Source organism: Anomaloglossus baeobatrachus, chromosome 6, assembly GCF_048569485.1.
Source record: "Anomaloglossus baeobatrachus isolate aAnoBae1 chromosome 6, aAnoBae1.hap1, whole genome shotgun sequence".
Classification (NCBI taxonomy): domain Eukaryota; kingdom Metazoa; phylum Chordata; class Amphibia; order Anura; family Aromobatidae; genus Anomaloglossus; species Anomaloglossus baeobatrachus.
Genome location: NC_134358.1, coordinates 216053806 through 216076145, shown reverse-complemented (window position 1 = coordinate 216076145; position 22340 = coordinate 216053806). Strand labels below are relative to the sequence as shown.

The window sequence follows — 22340 nt, the reverse complement described above, 5'->3', positions numbered from 1 at the left end:
GCGTTTTTGAGCTGCGTCCAAATACTGCAAATTGCTGGATCCTGACTATACTGCACGCAAACGCATGTGAACGCTGGCATGCTGATAGGCAGGATCCTGCTTGCTCTACTGAGCATGCCCAGAAACCAGCCTAGTGTGATCAGTTTCTCTCTACCCCTCCCCTCTCTCCCCCACCTGACAGCTGCGGAGGCTCGTAACCAAGGTAAACATCGCGTAACTTGCTTGGATACCCGATATTTACCTTGGTTACGTGTGCAGGGAGCCCGACTCCTAGCAGCTGCAGACGCTCGTAACCAAGGTAAATATCGGGTATCCAAGCAAGTTACCCGATGTTTACCTTGGTTCCGAGCCTCCGCAGCTGTCAAATGCCGCCGGCTCCCAGTCTGTCACATTCAGTTATCCTCACTCCTGATCACATGACTCCAATGCCCGCCCATACACTTCAAGTGACAGGATCCTGCAAAATAACACTTGCGTTTGCATGCATTTTTCTTTGTAAAACAGGATCCGCTTTTACAGCAAAAAAAACGTTCATGACGCATGTTAAAAAAAACGTAGTGTGAAAGCAGCCTAATCCAGGCAAAGTGAATAAGAATCCTGTAGTCTCATGCACACTTTGCTTATTTTCTTCTTGCAGCTTTGGTGCAGATTTAAATCTGTAACATGTCAATTCTTTCAGTATTTTTGCAGCAGATTTCACTCATACTAATGAGTGGGAAAAATCTGCACCACAGATGCATGTAAAAATGCATAAAAACCCTGCACCTAATGCACTCAAAAAACGTGTGTTTTTCCTGCCAAGAGATGTAGAAATAGTGTATAAATTCCTGCACCAGATGCTGTGCAAATACCAAAAGATTAAGACTTTTGCTGCAACTTTTATTTCTTCTATGCAGAATTGAAGACGTTTTTTGGAATTTCTGTTCCCTACAAAACCATTGAGAATACAGAGCAAAACTATCGGTTTTCTATAAAGAGGAAGAATACTTGGAAAGATTAGAGGACTCAGAACAACAGGTGTCACCAGAGAAGGAGAAGCGGATATGTACTGCCTACAACACAACCAACCGCAAGACAGCTGGAAACCCTGTTATTTAGCACAAAAAAGCTCTCTATTTATAGCAGCTCTGTTACATGGATAAGCACAAAGGAGAAAGCAAGAGAGCGTATGCAGTTACCTTCTCAGCAATTCACTATATTGTGCGACATCTGTAGGAGACAAGATAAGCCTCCATTGTTCCCTAAATGCCCTGAACAGTCATATAGGCGCCAATTCATCATTCGCCTTCTTATTTAAGTCACCTTTCTTTCATTAACTTGTGGTATATGCTGACGTTTATTGCGCCAAATTAATCAAAATGACGTATGCACTTAATGAATTTGTCGCACAGTAAAAAATATATACGGTAAATATATTTTTTGCGAGTTTTTCAACGAATAAAAACAAAATGAAAAAAAAAAACCCAAACCCTCACAAAAAGTGAGAATATTATGGTCTTTGAAAATAACGACTACCTCCCCCACTCCATAAATAATAATAATAAATAAATAAATAATAAAAAAATAGTTATATTATCTATTCTTATAATATATATTTATATGAAAAATACAAGGGTAGCACTGCAAAAATGAACAATAAAAAAAATGGACATTTATTAGCCCATATGGCATGGCGATGTTCTGGTTCCAGGGAACGTATTTCAAGCATTGAATTAGTGCAGACAGGAAGTATATAGAACACGATGACATCATTTTAAAATCAAAGTCAAAATTTTAAAAATATTCACCATTATTAGTGTCCTGTGCAATTTACATAGTAAGGCCCACCAGTGTGTTCTCCTATAAGCTGTGGCCACCACCACCGGGCTCTTATATACAGCATGTTAGAATGCTGCATAAGAGCCCAGGCCGCTGGCTATAACATAAACAACACTTTATAATACTCACATAGAAGATCATTCCGGTACACAACGGTCGGATGGGTGGCGCCGTTCTCAGGGACCGGCGCCTCCCCGTTCGGCAATCTTGGTCTTTCTAATTCTGAAGCCACGGTGCATGAGGAGTCTACGTCATACACACGCGCCGGCACTGAGGTCCTGCGCAGGCGCACTTGATCTGCCCTGCTCAAGGCAGATCAAAGTATTGTAGTGCACCTCAGCAGGAACTCAATGCCGGTGCGTGTGTATGACGTAGACGCATCATGCACCACGGTTTCAGAATAAGGAAGACCAAGATGGCCGAAAGGGGAGGCGCCGGTCCCGTAGAACGGCGCCCCCCATCTGACCGTTGTGCACTGGAGCGACCTTCTAGGTGAGTATTATAAAGTGTTTTTTATGTTATACCCAGCGGCCTGGGCTCTTATATACAGCATGTTAGAATGCTGTATATAAGAGCCCAGTTGTGGTGGCCGCAGCTTATAGGGCAAAAAACTGGTGACAGGTTCCCTTTAAGTGCATACAAGTTGACAAATCACCTAATTTTAAATAATTATATAGAACAGCAAGTATTGTTTCCCCAATAGCACTATGAGATCTATAAATTAGGTCAAAGCACAAGGGGACCCACATCTCAAGTCACATGACGCATCTATAAGGGATAAGCAGGTTATCCTGTAAAACACACCCCCCGTACCATATCTACCTAAATGAAGACGAGAACCACGACTTTATTGCAGGAATGGCCACAGTTTTATTTTACCGTATATATGTATACCAAACTTGTGGCCCAACATGCCACTCAATTGTTAAACTTAACCTTATACATATATATACCCGTATAACCAGAAACACCGATAGATCCGTCCGAGAGGCAAACCATCATTCCTAACCCCCCGGCCGTAACCTCCAAACCGGCCCAGAGGACCACCTCGGCCGTGACCACCCGGCCCGAGGTGAGGGGTAACAACGTTCCATCGTTAATTACCCCTACCCAGTACCTGCGGGACCTCCGCCCACAAGTTCCCATCCACTCCGAAGCCACTCCCCTTGAGCGACTTCGTACCAACAAGCCGACTGTCGGTACTCCCAACCTCTCAGACGGACCTATCACCCCGCCACAGGCCGGCCAAGTGACACCCTTACTTGGCCCGGGCCCCCCACACCCCCAGTGCTTGCTCTAGGCCATCCCTCAAACCCAACATCCATAAATCCAGACCCACATCAGTCAGGTGAACCCCATCTCTCCTTAGATACTGCTCCGTGGACTCCTCCAATTCTCTATGCCGCACCACCAACCCACCATTTCTCGCCACAAACCTGCCAATAGCCCGGTTCAGCTTGCTCCGAGCCCTATTAATACGGTCCACCGACCTCCCAAAACGCCACTGCGTCCGAGCTATAATGTCCGACCAAACGATAACTATGCCCGGGAACACCCTCCACAAATGTAACAGGTCCAGCTTTATATCCCTTTTCAATTCCCTCGCCGACCTTACTCCCAAATCGTTCCCTCCCACATGCAAAATTAACACATCAGGGACACGATCCATACGGCTATAATAAGCCACCTCAGGGCGCACCCTACCCCAGGTCATGCCCCGAATTCCGAGCCACTTTACTCGAGCTTCCGACACCGACACTCCGAGCTGCCGACCGTCACGCCGCACATCCGCCCGTAACGCTCCCCAATACACATAGGAGTGCCCGAGGATCCACACAAGGCATGGACCTATAAAATACAAAGACCACGAATAAAAACAGCAACAGCACAAGAAATTGCCCACAAACCGGCATCTAACACCAACCTTGAATCCCCCACCCCTGACCATCACCTGACCAAGTGAGGCCTAATGTACAAACGGAACCTGGAAGACTCCCACCTCCCAATCCGCCGGATACAATCCTCACTCAAACCCCACCTGGCGGCCTCCGTTGCCGCCCCAATCCGGAAGGAGTGAGACCCGTACTCACGTGGCTCCTCCCCCACCCTTGCTAGAGCCATCTTCAGCACCGCATTGAATTGATACCGCGACAAAGCCAATCCGTCCGTATGTCTAAGAAAAACACCAGGGTAACCGCCGCGCACCTTTAAAAACTCTGACACATGTAACACTGGGCACAACTGGTGCCCCGGTAAAGCGTACAACACTACTAAACGCCCCCGGCCCCTCTGATCCGTCTTAGAAAAACGAAGCCGACATTCCACTCTATCCTCCCCCAGCATCACATCACCCAACAGCAAACCACCCATCGCTTGCTTAGTCGGGCTGACCAATTCGCCAATACGAAAGGCCCCAAAAAACGCCAGTACAAAAGCTACCGAGAACAACACCCGCTCATAAGGAGACGAACACAACTCCCCTAAACACCCCACCAAACGCACCAACAATGGCAATGACACCGGCCGCCTACAGTCACGCGACTGAGCCCCTTTTCGAAAACCCTTCATCGCCTGTCGCACCAGAAAATCCTTAGTCGCGTCCCGAACCCCTTGCATCTGGAACAAAAAGGCCAACGCCGCCAACTTGCAACCAATCACCGAAACAGACCTGCCTTCCGAAAAATCCCCACTTATTAACATCAGTACCCCCAACACTCGACCCTGGTAACCCGACTCCATGAACTCCCTACTTTCCAACTCTGCCCATTCCTGCCACACCGCCTGATATCGGCACCAAGTAGCCTCAGACACCGATCTCCGAATTCCCTCAAAAGCTACACCGATGCCAGGTCCCACAGCCAGTTCGGGCAAGGTTCCCCTTCCGCGTCCGCTTCCGGCACCAGCTTCCTGAACCTGCAAAACTGAAACCGTGATAGCGCATCAGCCACCTCGTTGCGAATCCCAGGCACATGCCGAGCCACCACGCAAATGTTTAACTCCAAACAACGCAACACTAGATGCCTTAAATACCCCACAACCGGCGGGGATTTTGCCGACAGTGCGTTGATGGAATGCACCACCGCCATGTTGTCACAATGCATGCAAACCCTTCTTCCAGCAAAAACAGGGCCCCACAACTCCACCGCCACAATAATGGGAAACAATTCCAACAGCGCCAAATTCCTCACCAAACCTGCTTCCACCCACCGCCGCGGCCACTTTCCCACACACCAACGCGTTTGAAAAACTGCTCCAAAACCTGTCGCCCCAGCCGCATCCGTGTACAATTCCAGCTGGCTATTGGACACCGCCTCGCTCATCCAAAGGGTCCGACCGTTGTACCGGTCCAAGAACTCCTCCCACACCAACAAATCCCCTTTCATCATTTTTGTCACTCTGACAAAGTGATTTGGAGCTTTTACCCCTGCGGTTGCGCTCGCCAGTCTCCTATTAAATATCCGCCCCATCGGCATAATGCGACAAGCGAAATTCAATTTTCCGAGCACTGACTGCAACTCGCGCAACCGCACCTTCTTGGCCTGAGACAAAAACCGCACCGACGCCTTCAAATCCAACAGCTTTCCCTCCGGCAACCGGCATTCCATTGGCAGTGTATCAATTTCGATACCTAAGAAACATAATACCGTCACCGGCCCTTCTGTTTTGTCTTTTGCCAACGGAATACCCAGGCTCCGCGCGATCCGCTCTAACGTAAACAACAACAAGGAGCAAACCGAAGAGCCCGCCGGACCCACGCAAAAGAAGTCATCCAAATAGTGAATCACCGAATGGACTCCTGCCACCTCCTTGACTACCCATTCCACAAACGTACTGAATGCCTCAAAATAAGCACACGAAATGGAACAGCCCATCGGCAGGCAACGATCCACATAGTATTCACCATCCCACATACACCCTAAGAGATGAAAGCTCTCTGGATGCACCGGGAGTAAACGAAAAGCTGCTTCCACATCCGCCTTTGCCATCAGGGCCCCCCGCCCCGCTACCCTTACCAGCTCCAAGGCCCTATCGAACGATACATAACATACCGCCGACAATTCCGGTGATATCCCATCATTCACCGACAATCCCGCCGGATAAGATAAATGATGAATGAGCCGAAATTTGTTCGGCTCCTTCTTAGGTACCACCCCAAGGGGGGAAATCCGTAAATTAGAGAATGGCGGGTCCTGGAATGGGCCCGCCATCCTCCCCAACTCCACCTCCTTCTGCAGCTTTTCCTTCACCACCGCCGGATGTTCTTTTGCGGACCGCAAGTTTCCCGGGCGAAACACCGGCGCCTCAGATTCAAACGGAATCCGAAAGCCCTCTGTAAAACCACGTTCCAACAACTCCGCCGCCCGCACATCCGGGTATCTACTTAAATAGGGAAGCATCGCCTCTACCCTCACTGGTGTCCTCCCTTTTTCCAGACCCCTCCCCCGCCTTTCCTTTGCCTTTCTTGAAGCACCTGGCCAGAGGGTGGGACCCTCCACATCCGGAACACTCGTGTCTGAACCGACAAGAGGCCCCGAACTTACACTGTCCCTCGTTATACTGCCAACAAGCTCCCTTTTTCTGTCCAGCCGAGGACCCGCCACTCGCACCCGGGCTCCCGGCACCCCCTCGAAAGGGCTGAGCCGGCGCCGTCATTAACCGCATCCACAAAGAAATATCCTTGTGGCCCCACTGGACTCCCGGCCGCAGAGCCTTCCGCTGCCGGAACTGCTCATCATATCTCAACCACCCCAAACCGCCGTATACTCTATACGCTTCCCCTATCGCGTCCATATATCCAAATAGGGCGGAACAATGCTCCGGCTCCTTTTCCCCGATCACACTGGCTAAGATAGCAAAGGCCTGCAACCAATTGGTAAACGTCCTCGGGATCAACCTATACCGCCGTTTTTCCTCATCCTCCTTCCCCTTTTTTGTATCACTAGGTTTCACCTTATCCAAATTAAACTTTTCCAAGGGAAGCAGGGAAAAAATTTCCACATACTCCCCCTTCCAAATCTTTTCCCTCACCTCCTTTTTTAAATGAACCCCTAACTGCCCTTCAAAGCACACATAAATTTCACTCCGTGCCCTATCATCCAAACGCACTACCTCATCCTCCTTTTCTTTTTCCTTTTCCGCCTCCTTACTCGCACCCACGGAAGCCGCCCCACCAGCCTCCTGTCCCGTACCTGCCGCCGAGGTCGTGTCCCCCGCCGCAACATCGCGCACCGGCGCTTCTGTCCGCACCACCTCCGTGGGGCCCACCCACGCCCCCACCGGAGCCCCAGGCCCAGTCCGACTACCCCGTTCCGCAGACAACCCCTGCAACACCCCCAAAAGCTGCCCCCAAAACTCTGGACCCGGTAAACCAGACTGCCCGACCGCACTCGCCCCCAGCGCAACGCGTCCCGCGACGGAACCCCCGCCCTCGCCCGCGCTACCCACAGCATGTAACATTTCTGTTGTCTGCTCACCAGGCTGCCGTTGAGTCGACGCCGGAACAGCCGTGCCGCGATCTTCCAGCTGCCGCTCCGTCCGACCTGCCGCTGCTCCTTCTTCCTCGCTGGAGTCTGATGCGCTGCCGAAATCCTCAGGGGGGACCAGCGAGGGGACAGCCCGCACCTGGCGGCCGTCGACCCCCACGGTCACCGCACCCCGCTCGTCCGGGCGACTCCTGCTTGACCTCTTCCTTTTCTCCCGCCGTGGCGCCCTGCCGCCGTCTCTTCCCGCTGTAATCGTGATATCCTGCTGCGCCGCCCCTTCTCCTGTCGTCCTCAGTGGGCTCCCTCCCTGCCGACTGCCGGAAGGCCGTGCCGAGCTTGCTCCTCGCCGGGACCCACCCCCAGCACGCTCCTCGCCGGGGGGGACCGTGACTACCGATCTCCTCTGTGCCTGCGGGCCACCGTACCCCTCCTCCGATCTCCTGACCTCGCCGCTCACATCCGCTCCCGTCCCCCGTCCTGTTGCTCTCCCCTGCGGCCTGCAGGGAGTCTCCTCCGGCAATCCGGCACGCCGAGCGCCACCCCCAGCCGGCACATCACTGGGGGCTGCCGTCATCCATGCTCCGGTCTGGTGTTGCGCAGGCCGCGGACCGGAAGTGGGCCTCGCAGAGGCTCCGCCCACCCCCGACCCACGGGATCTCCGTCGCGGATTCCTCCCGGTGGCCGGCTGCTCCCCTAGGTTAGTTGGCGGGCTCCGCCGCTGCTCCGGAGGGTCCCCGCAGGGGCTCCTTGATCTGATTCTCCCCCTCCAGCTGGGAGAGTAGCGCTCCGGCGGTCGCGCCCGCCGAGCACGTAGCCACGGCCCGGGCGCTGGAACAGCAGGCGGCGCCGCTCCAGCCCCACAGACCGCTGCCAGCTGCTGCCTCAGGGCATCCACTCCCACTACCTCGGAGGCCCCCCGCACCATCTCCAGCAGTTCAGCAAGGGCAGCCATGGCAGGAAGCAGCAGCAGCACTACGTCCTGGGACACAAAGATCAATCGACGAAAGGGGAGGTAAACAGCACCCCCCCCCTCTCTTATACCTCTCCCAACACCCCACCCCTTCCTTGCTCCCCCCCAATCCCCTTACAGCTCCCTACTACCAATCCTGTACTCCCACACATCCCCCATCCCATGCAAACCTATTAACCCTTTCCTAACCTTGCACCTTCCCGATCGTCATGGGGTCCATTCACCCCTATGGGGCTCACTGCCCTTCTGACTGCTCCTATTCCAGAACCAGATGACCGTAGTACATATGGCTCTAGGCTAGATACTCCCAGGTCCAGTACTCTAGTCATGCCCCAAAGAGATGTTTAATGGGCATCAATACACATGTGACAGCAATATCTCATTTTTCAAGCAATAAATAAATTATATAAATGACAAAAAAAAAAATAAAAAGGAAAAAGACTCAGCATTTGTAATGGGCAAACTTTCAGATATCCAGGATCCACAGGACTAACAAGACTTCCATAAATAAATAAAATAATAAAATCAGCTCCGGTCCGAAATTGATCCAAGATATCTGGCCGCCGGTTCCCATATGTCTATGGGGACCAGAATCCGGCGATTAAAATGGTGGTAGAAGGGATAGGAGCAGGCGCGCTGTACTCACCGAGGCTATTGAACGGCTGTAACTGCTCCCGGAGCCGCCTATTGACTTCTTGGGCCGCGCAATAGGCTCATACATATGCACTGCTTTCCCCACCCACCAGCATCTGTGATTGGTTGCAGGCAGACTCGTCTCCTCCCTTAATGTCAGCTGACTGCTTCCAATCACAGATTCACTGGCTGTGTGGACAGTGCAATAAAATATAACCTTTATTATTAAATACTATTAAAAAATGTTTGATAATTCCACACAATTTTGAAGCCTATCTGAAACACACAGTTAAAAGTAACCGGGTTCAGATACAAGAATAGCAGGTAGACTGGTAGTTGTTATCTCAAATCAAAGCTGCTACAGTTCATTCTATAAAATATGTCGAGGCCTGAACAATAATTATGCTTATGCAGACTCATATATGCTACTGCCACACAATAAGGCCACAAATCTTCAAAGCATGTCCCTCTAGTATAGTGAGAACCATAAACACCCCAAACTATAGGCTACCAGTTCACTATCGCCTATTAAATATATTTGTAGGCTAGTATAATGATGTTCTAGATGTCCCAGAACGACTGGGGAAGAAGTCAATTGAGACTCTTCTATATACTAGAAAAGGATATTATGTGTGCAGGAGTAGGACATCTGTCCCCGAATTCACACTTCTCCCCAATATCCTTTACTCAGTCCTATTATAATGAATGTTAGGAGTGTTGGTTCCTATAATAAAAATTCCCTATCCAGGGTCAGGTTTACATCAATAAGACCTGGGGTAGAGCTCATTCTTCATCTCCCCCCCATATCCAGTTATTCAAGTCAGCAACTAGATTGCTGCTGGGGTGTAGGGAATGGTACTATAACCTACAATATTAAACAACTCCTCCAGCTCATTAGAACAATCTCTATTATATAGAGTTAATGCAGTTTCAATTCTACTGCCTATTCTGATTATATTTACTGATAGCCTCAATACCTAAACGCGTTTCCTCTCGCCTATGATGGTGACATTCATCAGGAGATAAACAGAACACTCTGGTCCCTAATCCCAGACCATATATGTTAAAGCTGTGCCAAAAATGTCTCTATGTCAGCACCACGTTTGATAGACACCACATGTGCAGACCACAGGCACCAGCTCGCTTAATAGAGTGTCAGCAACTCATAGTTAGTGTTTCACAGCCCTATCTGATATGCATTGGTTCAGGGCATGACACTGCATGGCCCAGATATGCCTCAGTGTGACCCTATGTCAGTCTGACAAACACTGAGGGAGGGTCTGTGCATTATCATATCCTTTCATTATATTATATTATATAATGTGTCTGCTACACTTGTATCTTTATGCTACCTGAGGAAGGGGGAAATTATTGTATTATTGCATCCCTGAAACGCGTTGTAGCTCAAATAAATCTCCACTATTTTATCTCCCATCTCCCTTGTGAGCAGCGCCCTTTAGATCGTGGCTTTTTTCTTCTTCTTTGAATACCAAATAACTTTTAGTGAGTTCACAGACTTCCATCTCCTCATAGAAAACGGATTTTGTTTTTGTCAAGAGATGCAGATTTGGTGCTAAAATTTTATTACACCATATTCCTGCACCTAATCTACACCTCCTGACAAATTACTGTATCAGTAGGCTTACCTTGACAAGTAACTCATGCAAATCTGAAACTGCTGAATCACTAAAGGCCACTTTACACACAGAGATAAATCTGCGGCAGATCTGTGGTTGCAGTGAAATTGTGGACAATCAGTACCAGGTTTGTGACGGTGTACAAATGGAACAATATGTCCATGATTTCACTGCAACCACAGATCTGCCAAAGATTTATCTCTGTGTGTAAAGTGGCCTTAAGTTGAGCACGTGGGCCAGGCATGGTACCTGTTGTGGCTTGCCAAGCTTCAGAGCTCCCACCAGATTACGGCCATTATTATACACGATCGTGCCTTGTTGGAGGTTCTGCGACGAGAGCCACAGATCTGTCTACTGCGTTAGCAGAGCTTGTTGTCGCTTCACCCATGAAGTGCTGCAGTGCTTCCAGCTTGCGACTAATTGTGACGACAATTCAGAAATGGAGGATGAGGCGGAGGGGGTGCTGTAACTGGTGTAGGAAGGGATAAGGTATAAACAAATAATTCTACAAAATAGCCTAAATGTTGAATTTAAAATTGAAAGCTATTTGGTTTTAAAGTATTTAATCTGTAAATCCATTTTAGTTCTTTGTGTTTTAATGCATAAACTAGGTCACCACATCTTTGTGGGGGGACAAAATCTATGATACGATATTTCAGTTGTTTCTTGGTATGACCCATTTCTATAAAGTAATAAGATTCTAGAAGGTCCAATCATTTCTTCCTTATTGCATATCGGTGCTGGTTGATTCTATCCCATGTAGTTTCACCAACATACAATAAGGAACATTGACACTGGAAGACATGCACACTGATGAACTTTTAACTTTCAGGCTCCATATCTCACCATCCACTTAGTTTCAAATGCGAGACTACCTTCATTTTATAGACAACCATGTTTATTCTTGTCATGTCACTGCATTGTTACTGTTTTTTGCTCCTAAAAATATTTCTTTTTATTAATATATGAGATTTCTTTACTTCTCTACTTCTCCATAGATGGAAATTGGAAGCCTATTAAAATTACTTTTATCCTGGTTATTAGACATGGCTGCATAGTATTGATTGTACAATTTTAATTTTTCAATTTTAAATTAAATATAAATTAATATAAAATTAAATTCCTGCAGTTTTCTTCCACCAATTAACATTCCGGTTATTGATGCTTTTTTTTATTTCAGCAGTAAAATGTGACATCAATATAATAAAAAATAATACTGAAAAACATTTCAACCATCCTAATGTGACTATAAAGAAATTTAGGGCCATTATGGAACTCTCCCATGAAAACCGCATCATAGAAAAACTTGGCGATAAAGGGGGCGCTGTCATAGTCGTGGACAAGGTTCCTACATTTCAGAAATTAAGAAGCAATTGAATGATGAGAATGTCAAAAATAAAATTCTGAACTGAAATTTGATGTTTTGAAAAGTATAATAATGGCTTTGGATAAGGCCAAATATAATGGTCTCATTAGATAAGGATCAATGTATGAGGATTCAGGTATCCCACAGATCAGGATTTATATGAATTTTTGATAGTGGATCATCCCATTACACCAGTATTTTATATATTACCAAAAATACATAAGTCTTTAATTGATCCACCTGACTGATCTATTGTGTCCGGGATAGATATGATTTTTTTTAAATAAAATATGAATCTTTCTAGATAAAGTCCTAAATCAGTTAGCTAAAAATAAATCTTCATATATCAAAGACACTATGGATTTCTTTTATCCAAGTTGTGTGAGTAACAATTACCAAAGACACCATAATGGCCTTGTTTAATGTTTTATCTTTATATACTTCAATTTATCATGAAAAAGGTATTGGAGCAGTTAAAAGAAAACTTATGACTACATATTTTTTGGATGGCTATAACAAATTGTCAATTAGATATTGTACTTAAAACAAAAATATTTGTGATTATTTGTTTTCAACAAAAACGAAGGACAACCATGGGGCAAGTATGGCACCGGCATACGCAAATGTAGTCATAATGCTGGAGGAGGATCTTGTCTGTGTATCATATCATTTTAAGTATGTCCTGAAGTGGTGGAGATACATAGATGATATCTTCCCCCTGTGGAGAGATACCCTAAATTTGTTACAGGAATATAAATTTATACTTACATCAAACTGATCCAACTATTACATTTATTTTAATCAGCTCACAATCCAAAAATCAGTGTTTGGATGTCTTAGTGACACAAACTAATGGGAAATTTAACACATCTCTTCATATTGTGAGATTTCACTTACTTACGTGATGGTGGTCACTCACGTAACTGCGTATTAGATGTAGCACACAGTAACGCACTTATTAAAAGTTCAAGAGGTTTATTAATTCACCACAAAGCGCTTCCTCCGGAACACAATAACACGGATTTATAGTCAGTTACATCCATGGTACACCTGCACTGGTTCGGATACAGTCTTTCACTTAGTATCCCACTGACCCCAGCCAGTTTTAATACACACAGCTTTCAAGTCAGTTACCTCACGGTACACCCACACAGGTTAGTGTGGGGTGTAGGCTATGGCCAGCTCCACTCACTGACACCAGTCAAAGTGAACCCTCTCTTCTCCAAGGGGGTCCCTTCAGTGATGTTTTAATACCCATTTTAGCTGTTACTTATCACACACTGCCATGTGCCAAACAAACAGTCTCATTAAAACACATGAGACACCCATGGGTGGAGGTATGTATATGGCCAAACCCACTCATCTCTGTAGCCATCTGTAAACCTGGCCCTTATGAATGCCTTAACAAAACTTGTGGCATTGCAAATACCAAAATGGACCTCCAGATTTACAGCACTTCTGTGGTACATACCAGCCATTTACAATGTAGCCGATTGCCATCTTACAAAGTGTAACCAACAGATCAAAAGATTGTCGTCATCATCTGGAGAAAATGGTACAATTAATATCATGCAGCCAAATTTTAAGAGTGCGAAGAATTGTTAGTGATAGGGATGAACCACAAACTACTGTAGGAAATATGTTTGAGAATTTTAGAAATTTTGAGAGAGGCAATCCTAGATAATTATTAAAAGACAAAATTAAGTAAATTGATGCGTAAAGATTAACTTAAACAAATATAATGTCTAGTAACCAGAATAAAGTAATTTTAACAGAATGCTAATGGTTTCCACCTACAAAGAATAAAGTAAAGTAAAAAAGAAAAAAAAATTGCATATATAATTAGAAAACACTAGAAAATTTTGAATTGTTTATCAGATATTCTAGAATTTAAAAACCCATCATTAATTTTCTTATAAAAGAACTAAAAATCTAAAAGAATCATTTGTTATACATTCAGATATTGGCACCCTAAAAAAAAATAAATAAATAAAATATATGTTTCCTATGTCTGTCATGTGTAAATTCTCCCTAATGCGTAAAGGCACTAAGGTTACCCAACCAGCAACCAATATCATTTAAAGACATAAAACATTATTTGACATGTAATTCTGAATAGGTCATACACTGACTAGCAAAAGGGTAACAAAGTTGTGAACTTTTGATTTTTAGGCTCCATATCTCACCATCCACTGCAGCTTTGAGAGCTAGACTACCTTCATTTTATTAGGCAATCTTTGCTATCTCATACATAAATTTGTCTTGGAACTATTTAGCATATGATTAGTTATGCAGATTCTTGGCATTGTTACGGTTTTGCTTATGGCGTTTGAAAAATCTTTCTTCCTATGTACTACAAATTACAACCAGTTTTCACATTCCCCAATAGCTTAGTGTGTTATTTGGTTGATTTCAAACCAAAAGGTCACTGGTTCGAATAAAGAAGCAGCCATGAAAAAGATTTGCCAAGAAAAAAAGAACAGCTTCATCCAGCTCTTTAATAGTGGTCTCTCAGGCAAGAAAATTGCCAAACTCCATCATGTGAGTGACATGACAGTTGTAAGAATATGAAATGAAGCCCATCCATCCAGTCAAAAGCAAAGAGGTGGCCTTTAGGGCAAAATATTGTTGTGTGACAAACAGCAGTGGAGGTGGCTCGCATGCTTTGTAATAGTGAGATCACAGACCTCCATACAAGCACTGTGCGACGCACGTTACACAAATCTGAAAAGTTGGCAGAAAAAAGGTGAAAAAGCCTTGACTTCAATATGGTCATTAGAAAAGTCACCTCTAATTTGCAAAAACAATACAAAAAGTTGACAGTATATGATTGGAAATGGGTAATTTGGAGCAATGAGAGACAAGTCAATAGACTAGGCTCTAATGGATGCACATGGGTCTGGGAGAAACAAGGGAAAATGGGCTAACAGATCAAGAAATTAAAGGAACGGTCAAATTCAGTGGAGGAAGTCTGGTGATATGGAGGTGTTTCACAGCCAAAAGCATTGGATACTTGACCAGGATCGATGGTGGTCTCAATGCAGAGCTGTAGGTTAGTATCCTATAAGCCGAGTTACTTTGTACACTCAAATACTAAGAGTATGAAAAGCATGTCCCAGCAGGGCAACAAGAAGCATACATCAAGATTTGGGAAGAAACAGCTTAATGACAATGAAGTAGAGGTGCTGGATTGGCCTTCACAGACCCCAGACCTGAACCCAATCAAACACTTGTGAAAATGCTGTATACACACACCCAAGTGAGTCGACCAGTATGCACTAACATTGGGAACGTTTAGTAAATACCTAAGGTCAGATTTTGGTTGAGACATGCTTGAATCTGATAGAGCATATCCATTAGTATTCAGGTAGCGTTGAAAGCCAAAAAGGTGGATTTACAAAATATTGACAAATAAAAATGTAAATTTAGATTTTTAGGAGCAAAACAGTAACAATCCAGTGTTATAAGAATTTGCATAACTAAATCATATGCCAAGTTGTTGCAAGTCACATATTTATATATGAGATAAGGCCCCGTCACACGCTACGATATATATAACGATATGTAGTCGGGGTCACGGATTCCGTGACGCACATCCGGCATCGTTAGAGATGTCGTAGCGTGTGACCCCTCCGAAAGACTGTTAACGAGCAAAAATACTCACCTTATCGTTGCTCGTTGACACATAGTTCATTTTCATAATGTCGTTCCTCCTTCTGCGCGCCGGTTGTTCGTCGTTCCTGAGGCACCACACATCGCTACGTGTGACACCCCGGGAACGACGAACACAGCTTACCTGCATCCCGCCGGCAATGAGGAAGGAAGGAGGTGGGCGGGGTGTTCCAGCCGCTCATCTCCAGCCCTCCGCTTCTATTGGGCGGCCGCTGTGTGACGCAGAACGTCCCACCCCCTTCAGGAAGAGGATGTTCGCCGCCCACAGCGACGTCGTTAGGGAGGTAAGCACGTGTGACAGGGGTTAACGACATTGTGTGCCACGGGCAACGAATTGCCCGTGACGCACAAACGACGGGGCGGGTGTGATCGCACGATATATCGTAGCGTGTAACGCCGCCTATAGTCAAGATGATGGTCTATAAAATGAAAATAATCTCATGCTTACAGCTGTAGTGGATGAGGAGATATGGAGCCTGAAAGATAAAAGGTCAAAACATTGTCAGGGTCACCTTTTTGCACGTAAGTGTGAATGTCCTCCAATATCCATGTTCCTTATTGTATGTTGGTGAAACTACATGGGATTTCAAGACTAGAATCAACCATCACCGATATATAATAAGTAAGAAAATATCACGCCTTCCAGTATCTAAGCACCTTATAGAAATGGGTCATACCAAAAGACAACTGAAATTTCAGATCATAGATTTTGTCCCCCCACAAAGAAGAGTTGTTGACAGTTGTGCTATAAAAACACAAACTAGAATGGATTTACAGATTAAATATTTTAAAACCAAATGGCCTAAATATTGAATACAAAATTAATGCTATATTGTAGAATTATTATATTCTTATCTTAGAATGTGTCTATCACCCTCTAGTGGCATATTTTGGAATATGAATTATGTACGTATGTATCCTATATAATTAACCGTTAATAGATTTCAATTATTTTTTTTTATTAGCTCACCACGTGCAAAATAGGAGATGCAGTGTTATCCTTTTACAATAGATCATAAATATATTTGTTTAATTTTTGTTGATATTTTTGCAATTTTTTTGCCAATGGTTAATAACCTTAAATATTTTTTTTTGCAATCTATATAGTTTTATTGATTGAGAAATGAGATATTGCAGTCATTATATATGTATTGATACCCATTATCATCGCTTTGGGGCGTGACTAGAGTACTGGACCCAGGAGAATCTAGACTACAGCCACATGTACTACGGTCATCTGGTTCTGGAATAGGAGCAGTCTGTGACTTGAGATGTGGGTTCCCTTGTGCTTTGACCTAATTTACCGATCTCATAGTGCTACTGGGGAAACATAGCACTTGTTGTTTTATTATTGAAGGCTGAAGACTGTTATGATTTGTACACAAATGTGCCATATACTATGCTGGCGTGGTTTACCTCACTTAAGATGGCTTCTTTAGGAGGTTCCTGTGCCTCTGCACAGCTACATGAATGTATGGAAACGTTTACCTTATCAAATTGATGCCTGTAGCTGCTTAGCGCATCATGTGCATTCGCGTGTTTCACATCATAAGTACAGATGCAGCTATTGGCAGAATCACTGTGACACGCTGAGACGTGCACGGTAGCTCTAAGAGGACACCAATATATACATATATATCACATATAATAAGCATATCTGGGGGAGCCATGCATTATAATTAGGGATGATCGAATACCTCAAATATTCGGCTTGGCGAATATCCAACGAATAGGTCGCCGCTATGCGAATATTCAATGTGCAATGTAAGTCTATGGGAAGCCCGAATAGTTCCGAATAGTTGTTATTCGAGTTTCCCATAGACTTACATTGCGCATCGAATATTCGTGAATAGTCGAATAGCTGTGACCTATTTCGGCAAATATCCGCAAAGCCGAATATTTGAGGTATTCCATCATCTCTAATTAGAACCATAAAGTATACTGGTGTGTTAATTATCATTTAGAACTATACCACTTTGAGGCACTATACACTTTATATAATATTAGGTGATTTGTGATCTTATATGCACCTTACAATGTAAATTAAATTATTAATTATGAATGTTATTACATTTTTACTTTATTGATTGTAAGAAGTCATCATCTTGTTCTATATACTTCCTGTCTGCACTAATTCATTACTTGAGTAAGGTTCCCTGGAAGTGAACATCGCAATGCCTTATGGGCTATCAAATGTCTATTTTTTTCTTTAATTTTTGGAGTGCTTTTATTTTTTTTCTTCTTAAAAGATGTCCAAAAAAATAAATTAAAAAACAAAAAAAATGACAGTACCTGGAAGAAATGGAGGAAAAAAAAAGGAAAATTCAAGAAATAAAGTGTTTAGGTCAGGGAGAGGGTCTGAACATGTCGGACATAGTTGTAAGATCGCAAATGGTCACTGAATCGCTCACACACTAGACTATCACAAAGCAGATGGGTACATGAATAGGAAGATGCCTCAATAATAGTGGATAGTCAGTCAGGAGCCTCACTATCTGCGTCAAGTTACATAGTTACTTAGGTGGAAAAAAGACCTAGGTCCATTTTGTTCAACCTTCCTCCACCAGTTCTACATTTGGTCACTAAGTCACTTATAACCAACAATGTTGTATGTACTGAAGAAATCATCCAGCCCTTTTTTAAAAGCCGTTATAGTATCTGCCATTACTACCTCTTGTGGTAGGGCATTCCACAGTCTGACTGCTCTAACTGTAAAGAACCCTTTCCTATTTAGCTGTCGGGATCGCTTTTCTTCCACTCGCAGTGAGTGCCCCCTGGTCCTTAGTATTGTCTTTGGAAGGAATAAGTCATGTGCCAGTCATTTATATTGACCACACATATATTTATACATATAAATGAGATCTCCTCTGAGACGTCTTTTTTATAAGCTAAACATATCTGACTTTTTCAACCTGTCATCATATGGAGGCCTTCCATTTCTTGTAGTAATCTAGTTAGCCGCCTTTGAACTGACTAACTTCTGAATGTCCTTTTTAAAATGTGGAGCCCAAGCAAAAGTGATTTAAGGAGGGGTAAAAATATAGAATATATTGTAATAATTGTAATTATGCACATTTATACATTTTCCTGAGTCAAACCACAAAATGGTAGAATGGAGTGGCTTTCACTACATTAAGGCTAGGAACGCACTTTGCGTTTTTACCTGCGTTTCTGCAGCGTTTTGAGCTGCAGCGGTTTCATGCCAAAAGGCATGCGTTTTGGTTTTCCACGATAGTCAATGGAAAATTATGATTTCCTGACCGCACTTTGCGTTTTAAAATGCTGCGTTTAATTTGCATAATTTGTGGCAAAAAACATGCGTTCAAAGAAGCAGCATGTCAATTGTTTTTGCCATTCCTGCAGCATTTTGCTAACATTGAAATCAATGAGAAATGGCAAAAACCAAGATTCCTTCAAATTCATGCGTTTTACCTGCTTTTTCATTGCAGAAAACATGCGTTTTGGACTACCAAAACGCATGCTTTTTGGACATCAAAATTATGATTTCATATGTCCCTTTACACACACAAAATCCGACAATTAAATTTATGAAAAATATGCATTTATTGCTATATTTCCGATAAAATGTATATTACCGCTATAATTTTATGAATTATATCTATTTTTATTATTTTTCCGATTAATATACATTTTTTACTTTTTTTAATATCTTTTTTCTTTCTTTTTGACTGGTTAAACTTTATTAGACAGTGTCTTGATGTTCAAAACGCATCTGTCAAAACGCAGGAGAAAACGCATGTAAAAAGCGCTAAAAACGCATCGAAAACGCGGTAAATACGCATGCGTTTTCAGCGCTAAATTTCAGAAAAAGGCAACTTTGGTCAAATCAATTAAGCCCAAGCGTTCTAAACTGCAAGTAGGTGAACGCAAAGTGCGTTCCTAGCCTTAGAGTTTTTGTGCTTTTGAGAATATTACGTAGTAAAGTGAATGAGGTCCTTCAAAACCAGAACTCCGCCATATGAAGGCTTGTTTTCTGCAGGATATTTCAAGCGCAAAAACAAAAAAGTTGTGCCTATTTGAAGTGGAGTAAGAGAGGAAAAAAAAACAAACAAAAAAAACCCGAAATTCATCCGGGCATGAAAGAGTTAAATAAAAAGGGAAAACTCATTCACGGTAATCTTTCAGTGTGATCGTGCTTTTAGTCTATATGAATACATGATAAATTGTATCGCTCCACATTTCTGATTAAATTACCTTACTCATGTGAAACTCCAGTCTTCTTATATATCTTTCAATAGTCTTGATTTGCTAAGAGAAAGAAAAATGGAATTTCTTTTGTTGATATAGACGATATATTAACAAAATTGTGCAGTTAAAACAAATAGCCATGTAATTTGTACAAAAGACATCTTTAAGCTGTCAGAGTTGTGGAGGAGTAAAAATGCAACTTACAGCCTTGTCTTATCTGGCATAGTTTTTATTAATTTATTTATTTTTTAAACAACATTACTGATGAAAACATTAAAATATCTCTGGGTAAGAAATGCTTTTTACATTTAACTTCAAAGGGGTGGTCAGAAACCATAGGTTAATTTAATCATAAAAAGGTCTGTTTCACGTAATAGCCCAACTACTTTTCAATATGCTTTGATTAAAAAATCCCTACTGTTCCCACTCTGCTCTATGTTCTTATGTGACGAGCAAGAAGAATAGAGACCAGCCCGGCCTCTGGAACAGATGTACTAATTAGGTCTGATTCTGTGGCATGATTGGTCTCTGCAGTGACAGTGCGCTCTCTTGTCAGCTTGTCACTTCCCATTAGACCTGAATAGGGAGTGCACTGTCACTGTGCATTCAAAAGGAATGCCGCACAGGGAGTTCATACATCGGAATTATCTTCCGAAGCCTGCTCTTTAGGGCAGGGAGTTGCCCACCACAAAGGATGCTTGGGATGCAGTGACCTGATGACTTCCAATTTGAGTATCCCAATATGCACTGGAGATAGTTAAATGATACATCACCAGAATGGATGTGGGGGTGAGCAGAACAGGTAAGCGGTCTTGTTACTGAACAGAAGATTTAACTCAGATCTCGGAAACTCAAACAAGAATGGATATTGCTACACTCAAAGCCGCACACTGAACTCTGAAGAAGGAAGTTTTGTTTCATAACTTTTTTCAAGAAGTGAGTTTTGCAAGTAGACTTTGCGTCTAAATATTTTTTCAACAAATGTCACGCTTTCCCAGCTATAAATTACATGCAAGATCGCCAATAGCAATATGACATTCTGGGAAGGCAGCACAGAAAATATGATTATTCATAATCATTTACATATTACTGGTATTACCTGTTTTGCTAATATTGAAAAATGCTTAGCGGCAGAATATTTTCAGATTGTAAATAATTGCATAAAAAAAATGTAACAAAATCTAACATCTACTCATTTACATGTATGATAAAATACTCTGCTGTTAGATTACGGTACCATTGCACTATGTATAGGCAGGCATTTATGAAATCTATTATTCAATACTAATTATATCACATATTATTCAATTCAGAGTATAAGTGTAAATCGTGAAGAGCATAGATCATCAGTATGTCTTACATTGGTTCTATATCTACCAATGACAAGCCATTCCCAAACAAAAACAACTACGGTATGTAGTAGCACGTACCTTATCCAGATCATACAAGACCCCCTGCAATGAAAAAAAGATAGGTCAGATGGCAATCAGCTATAACGACTAATAATTACACTTGTGGGTATAGAAACCAGTCACCATCTGGAATACAATACTGGCTACATAACTTGGGTTTCTATGGCAGTCACACGTGGTTGTCTATGGTATTCACAAGCAGCCTACACAAGTGCCAGGAAGAATTCCAGTGCCGGCGACTCACCAGTCTTGAATTTCTCTTCATGTCTTTTAGTTGGGCAGTCAGCTTGTCTAGCTCAGTCTGATGAACTTCCAGGCACTCGCTATCAAGAGAAAGCAAACACCAGGCATCAGTAGGTAAGAAGTCAGCCACGGCCATGGCTAATACACATACATGAGTGACGACCTGCAGAAGAAAAGCACTGCAAAATCATGTTAACATAATCCAGACATGTAATTAAAGAGAACAAACCATCAGGATTCTCATATATAAAAGTAAGGCCAGTGCTATACTAGCATTGGATGCCGAATGTAGGCATAACTTGTGTTCTGAGAGTGGAGGTTTTATTTCAGAAATATGTGCAAGTAAAGTTCCACAATGCACTATTTGATTGACAGGTGCAACAGGAGCAGGAATAAGGGGGGGGGGGGGTCGGGATTTGCCATCTATTCCTGCCCCTGTCTGACGGCGACAGGGAGAGCAAGGCCAGGCAGACAGACGTTAATTCCAGCGCAGGCAGAGACAGGGGCGGGAATAAATAGCACAACCTGTCCTACATTCTTTTCCTGTTGCACCTGTCAATCAAATAGCAGTGCATTGCTGGAACTTTACCTGCACATATTCCTGAAATAAAATATCCAATCTCTGAACAAAATGTTTGGTTAGATTCAGCATCCTAGAGCCAGTATAGCACGGGCTTTACCTAATATATGAAAATCTTGCTGACTGGTTCTCTTTAAACTAGATATGGGCAAATGCCAATATAACACCTCTTATAGAAAATCAAGTCCTCACTAACAGGATATTATTATCATTAGGCTTTTAGGTCATCTCTACATCTGTTCTAGAACAATCTGCAGTGAACAATGCAAACCTGGCCCTTTCAAAAGGCCTACTGATAGGGAATTCAGATTGTGAGG

The 22340-nt window shown here is 43.5% G+C and overlaps 1 protein-coding gene across 3 annotated transcripts in view; it reads right to left on the bottom strand.

Moving 5' to 3' along the window:
* Window positions 1-22340, bottom strand: part of RIPOR2 (RHO family interacting cell polarization regulator 2) — a 243360-nt gene that overhangs the window by 103719 nt on the left and 117301 nt on the right. For all 3 annotated transcript variants that reach the window (XM_075314675.1, XM_075314678.1, XM_075314676.1), the window contains exons 4-6: window positions 21445-21523; window positions 21219-21242; window positions 19795-19848 (exon numbers count right to left, since the gene is read on the bottom strand). In XM_075314675.1, coding sequence (XP_075170790.1) covers window positions 19795-19848; window positions 21219-21242; window positions 21445-21523 — 157 coding nt within the window. The remainder of the gene's footprint in view (window positions 1-19794; window positions 19849-21218; window positions 21243-21444; window positions 21524-22340) is intronic.